General features: G+C 38.8%; 1 protein-coding gene across 4 annotated transcripts in view; it reads left to right on the forward strand.

Moving 5' to 3' along the window:
• NELL1 (neural EGFL like 1) overlaps window positions 1–8,297 on the forward strand; it is a 282,212-nt gene extending 273,915 nt beyond the window's left edge. For all 4 annotated transcript variants that reach the window (XM_017826814.1, XM_017826815.1, XM_017826817.1 and 1 more), the window contains 3 exons: window positions 2,247–2,423; window positions 4,044–4,268; window positions 6,367–8,297. In XM_017826814.1, the coding sequence (XP_017682303.1) occupies window positions 2,247–2,423; window positions 4,044–4,268; window positions 6,367–6,417 (453 nt within the window). In that variant the 3' untranslated portion in view covers window positions 6,418–8,297. The remainder of the gene's footprint in view (window positions 1–2,246; window positions 2,424–4,043; window positions 4,269–6,366) is intronic.
• Window positions 8,298–12,977: the final 4,680 nt, after the last annotated feature.

A 12,977-nucleotide genomic window follows, 5' to 3' on the forward strand; every position in this document is an offset into this window, starting at 1 on the left:
TTACCAAAAGTTCTCTGGCAAACTCACCAGGCTTTGTCAGTGTTCTGAGATATGGAGAGTAAAGGCAACGTAAAAGATGCTCAGGGAAGCACAGAACTACCAGCACTGTCACCAGCCAAAAGGGCAAATCTGAAAACTAATCCTGAAAGCTTCGAAACTGAATTGGATCTAAGCAGACAGGCCATTGTTAGCCATTATTGATGAGCGCAGAAGAGGAGAGAGACTGCGGCGGTGAAGGTTCCTGGATTCCTGGCACAACCCCACACGCCTGGAGCGGGTGCTCCTGACAGAGCTCTTGCAATAAGCTGACTTTGGATGTGCGTCTGGACCTGGCCAAACCTGTTGCTAAGGAAATGGGCCACTGCCATTCTTCCTTATGATTTACTCAAATTACTGAGTAAGGAAATAAAGCTTTTTTATTCCTCTTCCCACAGCTAAAGCAGCAATCTAGCTGCTAGTACCGAATCCCTACTTATCCTAGTTTGATACAACACTGAATAAACCCTGCCTAGTAACGTGTGCCCTACAGTTGGCAAAAGCAGTTCAGATCCATGTTAACCTGGCATGTTTTCTACATTTCTGTAATTCTGTGTTCTCTTCAGCTTTACTTGTTAGGCTTAAGAACTCGTTTAAATTATTCTTACAATAGCATGCAATATTCTAATCCATTCAAAACTGTGATGAAATGCAACAGTGACAATGACTGACATGGATATTGTGACTCCCTGGTGCTAATTTTGTACATGTTGCATTGTGGCCAAGACTGGCTTTGCTTTAAAATAAGAGCCAAGCACACATCCCTACATCAAATCATAAGCAATCAACCCCCAGTGCTACATGCTGAGCAACCTGGTCTAGTGGAAGGGTCTCTGCCCATGGCAGGGGCATTGGAACAAGATGATCTTTAAGGTCTCTTCCAACCCAAACCATTCTGTGATTCTATGCTGTGGTTATGGCTGCTTTGTCTGCCTATGGAAAAGCCATCCTGGGCTGCTGTCACTCTTTTTAGAAATCACTTTTTTAAGGGATCAGAGGAAATTAATTCCCTTGAATTGAAAGGTATACCTGTATTTGCTGACAATGAAATTTGGTTCCTTCTGACATCAGATATAGTTTTATAGACTCAGAGCAAGGTTCTGATGAGAATAGGAAAAACTGCGATGAAATGAATGGAGTTGTTTTAGGAATTGTATAGTTGTGACCCAGAGCAGAATATAGCTTCCTTTGTCTCACAGCTCTATCTTTAAATTGGCTGCAGTGGATGCTTTGCTTGGGTAAGGAGTAATCCAATAACTAGCAATGACTGCAAAAGGAGTTAATGTTAGAACTTTTCCATAATCTCCTCACTGTTAGTTGTGACTTCAGTTTCCAGCCTGCATGTGGCATTTCTCTATGATGTCTCACCTACAAGAAGGGGTGTAATTTCAAACATGACAGTCCATCCAAATTTCATAACTAAAATTAGAATCAGTTTGGTTTTCTCTGATGTGAAGATAATATATCCTTTTCTCTTTACATGCAGAAGCAATTCTTCTGCTTATCTCAAACAGTTCTGTTCAATGGTCTTTAACAAAATGAGCCATTCAAAGCTGTAAGCAAATATTTAGCAGAATCATATTTTGGAAAGCCTATGAAATCCAGGGCCTCTGAAATACATGAACTGAATTATAATGGGTGATGATGAGTCCATTTGTCTTTATGCTGGTGTACTGTGTTCCAGATGTGAGGTCAGAATAAAGAACAAGTAGTGCTACTGTGACTTTGTTATATTTTGCTCTGATAAAGTTTAAGGGGCCACCTTTATTCAATTTATTTTCTACCTTTATCCAACTTATTTTCTTCATAGCGGTACATTCAGTCAAAGTAATGCTAAATAAATGTTATATGTATTAGAGTGACAACTGCTTGAATAGTTTGTTGATGAAACCAATTAGATATGAAATTCCTTCCTTATATTTCTTCTGAGATACTGACTCGTTTTAAATTCAGTTAGCTGGAGACAGGCAAACTGTTCTCAGATTCAGGCAGTATTGGATCCATGCACTGACAGAAATTGGGATAATACTGGTATTTGTCATATTACAACAGGCATGATCCAACCCTTATCGGTGGTATCATTGAATACACTAAGAACTTAATATTTCCTGATATGCCAGAGATGTGCCCTTTGCTCTGTACGCCCGTGACCTTATCTGGGTTGCTGTCTGGCAGTCTGTGGTTGACATCAGGGCAATGTGTCCTCGCAGGACGGGAGGATTTTCTGCCGGAGGACGGCCTGTGACTGCAAGAACCCCAGCGCTGACCTGTTCTGCTGCCCCGAGTGCGACACCCGCGTCACCAGCCAGTGCCTCGACCAAACCGGGCACAAGCTCTACCGCAGCGGGGACAACTGGACCTACAGCTGCCAGCAGTGCCGCTGCCTGGTATGGGAAAAGCATTTTGGATAGGAATAATAATAATAACAATAATGATAATGATTATGACTTTTAGCAAAACATACCTGCAAGCAGGTGCATGGCTCTTCCTTCACCTGCTTTTCGGACTGGGGATGATGACGAGCCCCAGAGAACTGAGAGCTACATCATCAGTTTTCCTCTTTCTACTGAATAAGTAGGTCTAATGAGCAAAATGAAAAGCTTGACAAAAGCTTGGAAACCATGGCACTATATTAATGACAGCGTTGGTCTGCTTTTGAGGACTTCTATAAGGTTGTCCGATCTTTAAATTACTTTTTCAGATTTTTTTTCCTCATGCGATGGATTTGGTTGGGGAAGTTTGAGTTTTTAATTACATCAGCTGGTGTGGCTGTCTTAGCAAAATGGAAAATGAAATCCTTTTTTTAATTTTTTTTTTTCCCCATTCAGCAAATGCTGGAAACACCAAGGGCTAGTACCACTTTGTAAGTTAGAAAAAATTTAACCAAATAAAAAAGGCCAAAGAAAACTGAAATTACTAGAAGAACAAGCAAAATAAAGAACACTTATTTTCTCGTTAGACGCTGTAGATTGTTTCCTTAAAGCTTTAAGTTTTCCACAGATACACTAATTAGTGCATCAGTGAAGTTCATTAAAATTATCAGCTTTCCATTTATAGCTGTGTGTATAACGTAGTCGTTATGTATGATACTAATCAAGAGGTGTCTGAGCATCAGGAAGGAAATTGCATTCAAAGCTAAGTTACTGTTACAAGATAATTATCCATAATGCACAGAGTAAGTATTGAGGTTGTGTCTAACAGTTCTTTACCTAATTTTATGATGGGGATAACATAAAGAACTGTAAGACAGTGACGCTCTAAATCAGTGCTACCTGTAAGGTCCTGTGTAGTGTGTGATGTTCTCAACATCTGAAGTGTTTACAGAGTAGCATAATGCAAGTTATTGAAGCCCTTCACAGGTTAAGTTTAGACACAGAATACTCTGCAGAAGTGACCTGATGTTTCTGTCTTCTCAATGTCTCTAGCTACTAAACTGCTTTGGTTTTGGTTGTTCGTTTGGTTTTTTTTCACAAAGCTAAATAATAAAATAAGTCAGTGGAACATAAATGGTATTGCTCTAGCAATTCCTTTAGGAGTCAATATTGTCTGCTGCGAGTTAGATCGGCGTTCGATGCTTGTCAAGCATACTAACCTACATCTATCTGCAGTGTTAATTTTCTATTTAAATGCTTGCTGTGATCCCACAGAGGTGTTTATGTGACCAGGAGTAGAAAGAGTTCATGAGTCTGCAAGGCAATCACTGCAAAAATTATAGTTTGTGGAAAATATTGGAACCCAGTATTTAACCCTGTCTTCAAAATCCCCAGAGAACTCAAGTTCCCATGCTATGATGATAACAGAAACAACCTAATGATAATCTGCTACATTTAGGGAACTTCAGCTTAGTATTCAAATGTGAATTTGTATGATCAACCAAACTGAGATCTGATCCATTCAGTTTGCTGCAATTTTGGCAAAACAAAACTCTTCCATTCAACAGGATAAAACGTTTCTTGGTAACTCATAGATGGCAACAAATTCAATGAGATTTGCTTTAATTTTTATAGGAAGGAGAGGTGGATTGTTGGCCTCTTCTGTGCCCGAGTCTAAACTGCGAGTACACGGCTATCTCAGAAGGAGAGTGCTGTCCCCACTGTGTCAGTGACCCCTGTCTGGCTGACAACATCACCTATGACATCAGGAAAACCTGTCCAGATGGCTATGGAATCACAAGGCTTAGCGGCGCTGTATGGACAATGGTGGGATCTCCTTGTACAACTTGCAAATGCAAGGTATGATGGGCCGGGTGCAATGGTCATGGGAATGTACATCCTGAACAAAATTAGGTTTGTTCAGGAAAAAACAATTGGGTTTGTTCAGGGACAAAACAAAATTTGCCCTTGGAGGCTCACATTAAAGTCTTGGGGAAGTAAATGAGACCCGAGAGCCTACAAAAAACCCACATCTCTTCTGTGTTGCAGAGTGGAAACAAAACAATTCTTTCCTTGCTGAAAACGTTGAGCACGGATATGTTAATATCCCAGTGCAGCATTCTGTTGGAGTGCCCTTCAGGCATTCTCAGTATGAATCTAGACTAACATTTCAATAATTGCCTGATGTGGATGTTCATGAACATGTGTATTACAGACCTGGTAAGCTGAGGCAGAAACACTAATCAAAGTTTCACCAGCAAGTCCACAAGTAAAAGGGCACTGCAGCTCACAGATGAAGCCACTCCCTCAACAGTAACAGGAAGGGAATGTCATAGTTTCTGTTCCCTGATCTCATCAAGATGTATTTAATCCAATGCCTCTAATGCAGAAGTGCAGTCTGTCTCCTTGGCTTTGTGCGGTGATGACCCCACTGTGCTAATATCAGAATTATGAAAATGTTGTTTTGAGTTTTATAAAATGTTCTTTTCACTGTGGGAGAGCAAGCTATTGCTCCAGGGCTTTAAGTTATTGAAGGTAGCTTTCCTGCCATTTTTAAATTATTTTTTTTTTGGCTGATTTGTGTTGTATTTAAAAAAAAAAAAAAAGAAAGGTAAAAAAATGGCTCATTTGGGCTTTTAGTGGTTGTAATTTTTTATTACATTAGATATATTACATAAGATAGCTTTATAAATGACTGGATGTTAGAGAAAGATATTTAACAAAGGATTACATTCCAAAGCTGTATGGTGTGTGTGTGTTGTCCCCATCTCCCCCACATCTGCCACAAATCAAGAACCTGAACTATCTGCTATTTTCAGACAAACAGAAACCTTCCTTTTGTGGATCACATCAAAACTCTGCCGCAGGTGGGCATGGAAGGCTTAGATAAAGTTATTAAAAAGCAAAGCCTTGCTGGTGAGTCTCGAGGTACAGAAAGGATTCCCTTGCTTTATAAACCCCTTCTCAGAGAGGAGTCTATGTGCAGATAAACCCAGTTTTAGCCTTGGATTATGTTAATGGTTTAAATTTAAGGAATTATAGAGGTGCGATTGAACAACTTTTGTCCCGCAGGTTTTAATGATTGGCAAGATGAGAATATTTATATAAAATGAATAATTTATTTTATACAAATGATCAGACAAAAGATCTTAATCAAAACTATTACTGCACAATATAAACACTAAAAATCTACTAGTAGAGTATAATATAGCATAAAGTAGTAACAAAGCAATTCTTGAAGCAGTTATATTAAAGCTAGCAAAAAGAAGTAATTATTAAGTAGGGATCTGATGTGAGTCACCCATACCAATGCTTGTGAGGAGATCTTTCTCTCAACATGGAGGAGTAACCTTGGAGGGCGTCCCCAGCCAAGGGAGGAATCTCCACACATACACCCCAGGAAGGGTTGTGTCAGAAGAACCTGACTGCATGAGGGGGGACTGGACTGTTAGAGTATATAGTGATTGACTGCTAGTCACAGGTCTACAAGCCAACAGACTAGCTTATCTGTCAAATCCTGTTTCAATAGCAGGATGTGTATTCGAAGTCTGGTGAGCCAGGATGGTCTTAGCACACTTCAACACCAAGGCAGCACCCTGGCACCAGCAGTTTATAGCTTGCATTGTGTTGGATTTTAGGTTTTATCAGGGCTAGGCTCTCCTGCCACAAACTCTTTCCATTAACTTTCTTCCATGAGAGAAAAATCCAGTCATCTCTGTTGCCATTGCTGTGCTCTATTTTGTTTTGGGGACCGCATCCAGGTTTCTAGTTCCTGAGTAGTCCGGGCCAGTTCAGTGCTATTTGTTCAAGTCAGCCTCCTCAAAAAGCCACCACTGGGGAGCAACAGCGACCCTTGGGGTGATGGAAGTGGGTTTTTGTAGGCAGTGGATGTGTACCTCTGCATGCCACCAGCCCCTTTGCTCTTTGTGACTTGACACCTGCTTGTTTGTCTGTGCAGAATGGGAACGTCTGCTGCTCGGTGGATTTAGAGTGTCTCAACAACAACTGACCTCGTCAGACTGGACTGTGCTGAGGGAGGAACACTGATGGAGTTAACACCTGAAAGGAAGTCGTGTGCATTGGCATTTTATATACAACAGACAATTACCAAAGTCTCCAAACGAGGAAGGTGTTTGGGAGTTGCCTTTGGGACCGATCACTATGCTCATCCTTGTCCGGGTGACTCACAGTACAGCGCATAGAAGTCAATGGTTGCTAAAAGTTTTCAGTGTTGTAAATTACACACTTTTCCTGTCAAGAAATTCGCAAATATGTTTAAATTATTTCATGGGTAAACTAATGCTGTACTTTTGTTTTAATTTGTGTACTGACAACATTGATAGAATTCAGCTCTTCTTACTTTGAATCTAGATTTTACAAATAAGGCAGCCTGTCGTGATTTTTGTCCCATGATATCACATACTTAGTTCCAAGGTCCCTGTTAGATGTATTTATGAAAATATGTATGTATGTACAGTCAAATTGCATAGTACTTATATTTCACAGCTGTCCAACATTTTAAAGCATTCAAAGGTATGGACAGAATGGAAGTAGTCAAAATAAGTCTGTCTTAGAAAAATTATAAAATTAAATGCCATGAACTTAATGAAATGGCAGAAAAAGCACTTTCTTCTCCAAATGTGCAGAGCAGCAAGACTCCTATAGTGAGAAATGGAACTAAAACCACATTCCATTGCCAATTCAATACAGATTCAGGAAAGAATCACCGGTCATTACCAGTATTCCATTGAGTATAGTTCCTCTGGATTATACAGTGATACAACAGAGACCCTTAAGATGATGTAATTTAAGTTGACTAGGGTAGAATTTGCTTGCATTTGTAGCATCATTGATGAGTTCAGAGTCTTTCCTTTTTTTGTGTTTGCAGTAATAATGATGTCTGTCATGCTCAGTTACTGCTCCCACAGTGACAAAGTGCAGAGGCCCCTGTACCAGTGACATGCAGGACAGGAGGCCTTAACTTCTATTGCTTGGTGACTTCCATTACCCAGTTAACAGCTCAGAAACAGATTTTTATCTTTTCATATTTTATGACATTCAGAAATATTTAGTTTTAAATTTACTGCATTGTTGAGTACCTAAGTTTAGACAGAAATATAAAGTAAAACTCCTAGCCCCATATCGAGGTTAGAGTTTAGATTCTCTTCAACTAATGTCTATTTTTTTTCATGAGGCTAGAAAGTTTGTGACATTAGAACAACAATATATTTCTATGGTGATGCATCTATGGCTTAAATGTCACATTCTTAACGTGTTGTTATGTTTTGTTCTGCTCATTGTGTGGTGTTTTTTTTCTTTCTGTTTATTTCCTTAAACACACTGAGTGTATGGAAAAGATTGCAAAAATAAGTATAGTGGCTACAGTTTGGAAAGTCTACATTTGTGAGTTTTTCATAATTTCATGCAGAAAATGTGAAACTGATTAATAAGAATGAAGTGTGACTATACAGTGAAAAAATTAGTCGTCTTTTAAATGAAGTACTATTATGTTTATAAGGGGACAGTGGCAAAGAATATGAAATTACTTTAATCATTCAGACAACTTTATTCCCATTTTTTAAATGGGTTTTGTTTTAGTTAACAGGTTTGTGTGGTAGAGTTAAATTTATTTTCTTAAAATGCCCCATCATTTTCAGCTAATAATGTGTTGATTCTATTTGCATTGCCCTGATGATTGTATAATAAGGGAAAGAGTTGTGTTTTATATGATACTCAAAGGATGTTTGTAAATCATAATGTCAGCTCATTTTGTATATCACATTGTAAAACCCAATGGTAATTCAGTTGGATAGGATATCCAGTGGGCTGAGATATAAAGGGGAATGATTTAAAATTTGTGGGCATCTAAATAAACTCCTATGTACAGATTGCTTTCCCTTAGTTTTATTAACAGGGTTGTAAAACACTGATCAATGTCCTTTCCAGCTCAAACTCATGATGTTGCAAAAAGGAGAAAGAGTGTTTGCCTGGAGATGTTGTAAGAGTTGTAAGAAATATTTCATTTATACTTACTCAGACAAAATCATATATTCCAGTCTATCAATCTGACCAATTTCTGATGCTCTGTGAAAGGAAGTAAGACAGTGCAAGGTCTGAAAATCATTCTTTTCCCGTTTACCTGGTAGTAGTGAAGCCCTTTTCCAGGATGCTTTATGGAAGCTCCAGACCTAGTTAGGATCATATTTAACAGGAGCACTGAAGTTAACATTTTTCCACTGCAGAGACCAATTTTCTTCCAGAGCGCAAAGGCAGATTAATTCACTAAAACCCTTTCAGAGCATTTTGTACAGCATTATGTGTCATTAACTCCAGAGTGATACCGCTTGAATTGTTTACACAGAGTCAAAATATTGACACAGACCCTGTTTGTTTATGTTGCATTTTAAGCAGCTGCCCTGACTGTGAGGAACTTTTCCTTATGAAGCAATTTGATCACTAGTCACATCACATTTACCTTCAGAGTACTCAGAAGCCCCAGCCCCAGCTCAAAGAGCACATTAAGAAGATTCAATTCCCTGTGTTCCTGTGTCACTAAGGTAAGTAAGAACTTTCAAAACGTCTTTCTTGATGAAATTCCTTATTCCGTGTAAGTATATGGGCACTACAATGAAAATGCTGAAAAAATAATGCTTATTAAAATAATATAAGAAAATTCTTCTCTACGTTTGTGAGGTGGACCTTCTCTCTCCTCAGAAGTACATATACATATATATGTTATATATATATATAGTGTATATATATAGTATAGTTTTAACATGAAAAGAACTGCCACTATAACTTCTGTGAAAAGAAACTTGCTGCTAGTTAAGGGACTTGGTCAAAGCTCTCACTATAGGCAATTGGAATTTTGTAGCAATTTCTACTTATTTATCCCCTGAAGGAGTATTTTCTCTGTAATCTGATGATGACAAAAAATTACACGAACGAGAAACAGAAAATGAAAATTCCAGCTCTGGTAAAATGTTTTTGCTCTCTTCCTTTTGGCTCAAAGCTCAGCCTAGGTAGGAAACCAGAACCTTGTGTTGTGTTCTGTGAGGAAAGTGACTTCTCAGCTCTGCTCCCTGTGTGTTTGCAAACTCATCTACTGAGCTGAAGCAAATGTTCCTTCATAGTGGTCCCTGGAGTCATGAACCACACTGAGCCAGGCCAGTAACTATTAAAGGCCAAAGTTGAACTATTCCCCACAAATGCTGAATAGTAGCCTAACTCACAGGAATGTATGTAGGCTTTATTAGAGCCTCTGTGTTGCCTCAGAGACCTAAATAACAATGGTCTTCCAGTAATGTGCCTTCCCCCAAGAGTTGTCAGTGAGTTTTCAGGTATAACTGTGTACAAGATTTAATTAATAACATCTTTTCAGTTAGATCACTATCACAACCAAAATATCATCTTTTTTTTTCTTTTTTTTTCCTATGACAGACAATAATCTTTTACAAAACAAAAGGTAAAATGTCAGGAGTCATTATACAAATGGTAGAGTAGATTGTAACAGAATTAAATCATAACTCCTACGAGCAATATGGGAATGTCTCACATCTAATGGTACTTACATAATCATAATTAATGAGGGGTTTTTAAAAGGGCCCCATGATACAGCTTGATGTAAAATTTTAAGTGAGTGTTGTGATAAGACATGATTGTTTGAGGAACATATTCTGCCAGCAGAAAAATGTACCTGCCAACAAGCTCCTCTTCCTCTTAAGGTACATCTTTGATGCTCATTGAAATTTAAAGTAGTGTAAGGAAGACCTGTGGTGGAATACATTAAAAAACAAAAGAAATTAAAAATATCCAGTCTGAGGTATCTGAATGTTTCATATCTAATTCTTCTCTGTTACTGGTAGAAAGCAGCAATAATTCTGATTCAGCTGGTCATTGACCTCAGAGGCGTTACTGAACTGCTGGTATTGCATTTAATCTGCAAATAATACTTGCAGGTGCTAACAGAAGTATTTCTTGCTGCTAGCTGTCAACAGATAGTCCCTCATATCAATTTTTATCAATAAACTGATAAAAAGGGTCAAATTCAGTTTGTTTGGGTTTTTTTTTAATGAAATCATCATCAGAAGATTGACAACACATGGACACGTGATATCAAAAGTCATGCCCGGTGGAAAAAAACACAAGCAAACAAACAAACATCAAACAAGGTCCCCAAAACCATTTATCTGCCATTTAAATTCTTTACTGCTACTTCAGCTGTGCAGTGTGAGGGGATGAAGTGAAGTCTGATGGGTGGATTTCTGACTGGGAGCCGAATCTTTGTTTCAGCAGTGCCTTACACTTGAATTTTATTTTTTTTTTAATTCCTAAATTTGTACACAAAATTGTTTCATTTAAGTGTTCTGATTGGAATTGAGTGGTTTTAGGAAGTAAGCCTTAATATGTTCTCTTTGAGACAGAGGTAGCTACAACATGATCTGGACTGATTCAGGCTTCTTTTTCCTGTGTGTCTCCACTGTGAAGGGGAGAAACCACCTTGGGAAAGGGCACAGAGTTACCTGGCCGGAACACTGGTGTTCAGGAGGTACTGGGGTTACAGCCAGTGGTTCTACAGGGCTGGATACTATTTTACAGCAGTAGATACAGTAGGTTTTGGTTGTCCTTCTCTCTTCTGTAATTTCTTTCCAACGACTGATCATGTCACCTGTACTCCTTGACCTGTCCCAAGGCTCTCTGAGTGCCTGTGTGCTTAGACGTGTACCCACGTAGGTCCCCCTTGGTGAGGAACAGCTTAGAGGTTCTGCAGCAGATCATACCCTCACTCAAACACAAAGCTGAGACCAGGAGCTTTTCATGAAATTAAACCAGAGCTGAAAAATCCTTTTTTCTAATAATGCAGTTGATTGATTGCTGTTTGATTAACTCTGAATCTACTTTTCCTCTCACAAGAATTGGAAATGCATTTGATGTAATCCAGGGCTTCTTTACACTAGTGTTGATGGATTCCCTTTGGCAGTATTAAATATGCAGATTTGTTTTCGTACCTGAATATTGTGCAAAATTTTCACCCAGGTGCTAGAATGTGTGGGCTTTGCCGCTGTTGTGTCCCCAGACTCCAAGTAGGAAATCCTTATTCAATGTCTATGAAATCAGAATCAGAGAATCACCAAAATATGTTCAGATAAGCACTAATTTTCAGGGTAAACTTACCTGTGAAGGTAAGCATTAAAGAAAACCAAATATGTATTTTTAAAGTACATTTGCAGCTGGAGAGGTGATTTTTCAGCCTGATCGCAGGTTTGGCCTTTTGCTCACATTTGGCTTCCCAGCCAAAATCAGGAGAAAAAGTCTTTGAAAGGCATCTTCTGCTGGTGCCTTAGAAATGTCAGAAACACCAGGAATGATCTGCTTCTCTTAGGGTGTGGGTTGGCTAAGGATGAGCTTCTGGATGGAAAAGATAGAAGTAAATGCATAGCAAAACAATCCTTGCCTCAGTGGGCTAATTAGTAATGTCAGCAGGTATTACTAAATTGTCTTTTGGGTTTGGATGTATTTTAATTCTACTTACAACAAAAAGTGATTTTTCCTTTCTTTATAGTTTATTCTCTACTTTCCTTGATCATTTTGCTGATCTCTCAGGCCTTCCCATCATGACAGTCTTACAACCTAAATGGGCACTGAGGAGATAACATGAAAACTGAGCAAAAGAAATATTTGCTTTCATGTCTATAGTAAAAGGAAATTTAGAACAGCAACTGATATTTTTTTCATTCAAATGTCACCCTTTTTGTTTTATACTGGTCATAGCTGGAATTAATGCCTAATGTGGACCTCAGTCTTACAAAAACTGGTGTCATTACTAAAGCAAGGCAGATCAAAACAGTTACCCAAGTTTCAGGCATCTTTTATTTAACAACCTCTCATTTAAGTGTCTACTCTCTCCGGCATCGAGGGAACTGTATCTCTGGCATTTGAAAGAGTGACTGCAGACTGCCCCTGAGCATGTCTGTTCCATGTCCTTTCTGCCTGGAGTTCTCCAAACTGGCTCAGCGGTATTGAAAATTCATTTAGTAAACCAAGAACACAGCTGTATCTGAAGCCAAGTTGATAGATTGGGGGAAGGGAGGACAGGTGAGCTGTAATTAGATGAGTCTGATAGCAATCTCACATCAATCCTTAACAAAACCTTGGGCATCACCAGGAAGTATTTTGGGATATGGTATAAATCACAAATATTGGCTGCAGTTCTGTATGCCTGTGGAGTTCAGGGGAGTTAAGCTGAAGGTTTCCTATTTCTAAGTATTGCTCAGCATGAAAGTTCAAAGCTATTTCTCTTCCTGAATTCAAGCATTCTTGTAAGATAGATGGGATTATGGTGTGCACATATATATCCTCTACAGTTGGGCAAAAAAGAAATTATCCCAATGACTTTTTCACCTCTGAGTAGCCATCTCATTCTATGTCAATTGTCAATGCTTGAGATACTATTTACAGAGGAGCTTTTCTAGTGTGAGTAGTACTATTTCAAGAGAAAATAGATGGATGTCATCTATTTCAGGTGAGTTGATCCACTGGAAGGATAGCATGAGAAATGTCAGTCCCACA

The sequence above is a fragment of the Lepidothrix coronata genome, unplaced genomic scaffold (assembly GCF_001604755.1).
Source record: "Lepidothrix coronata isolate B3197 unplaced genomic scaffold, Lepidothrix_coronata-1.0 Scaffold130, whole genome shotgun sequence".
NCBI lineage: Eukaryota > Metazoa > Chordata > Aves > Passeriformes > Pipridae > Lepidothrix > Lepidothrix coronata.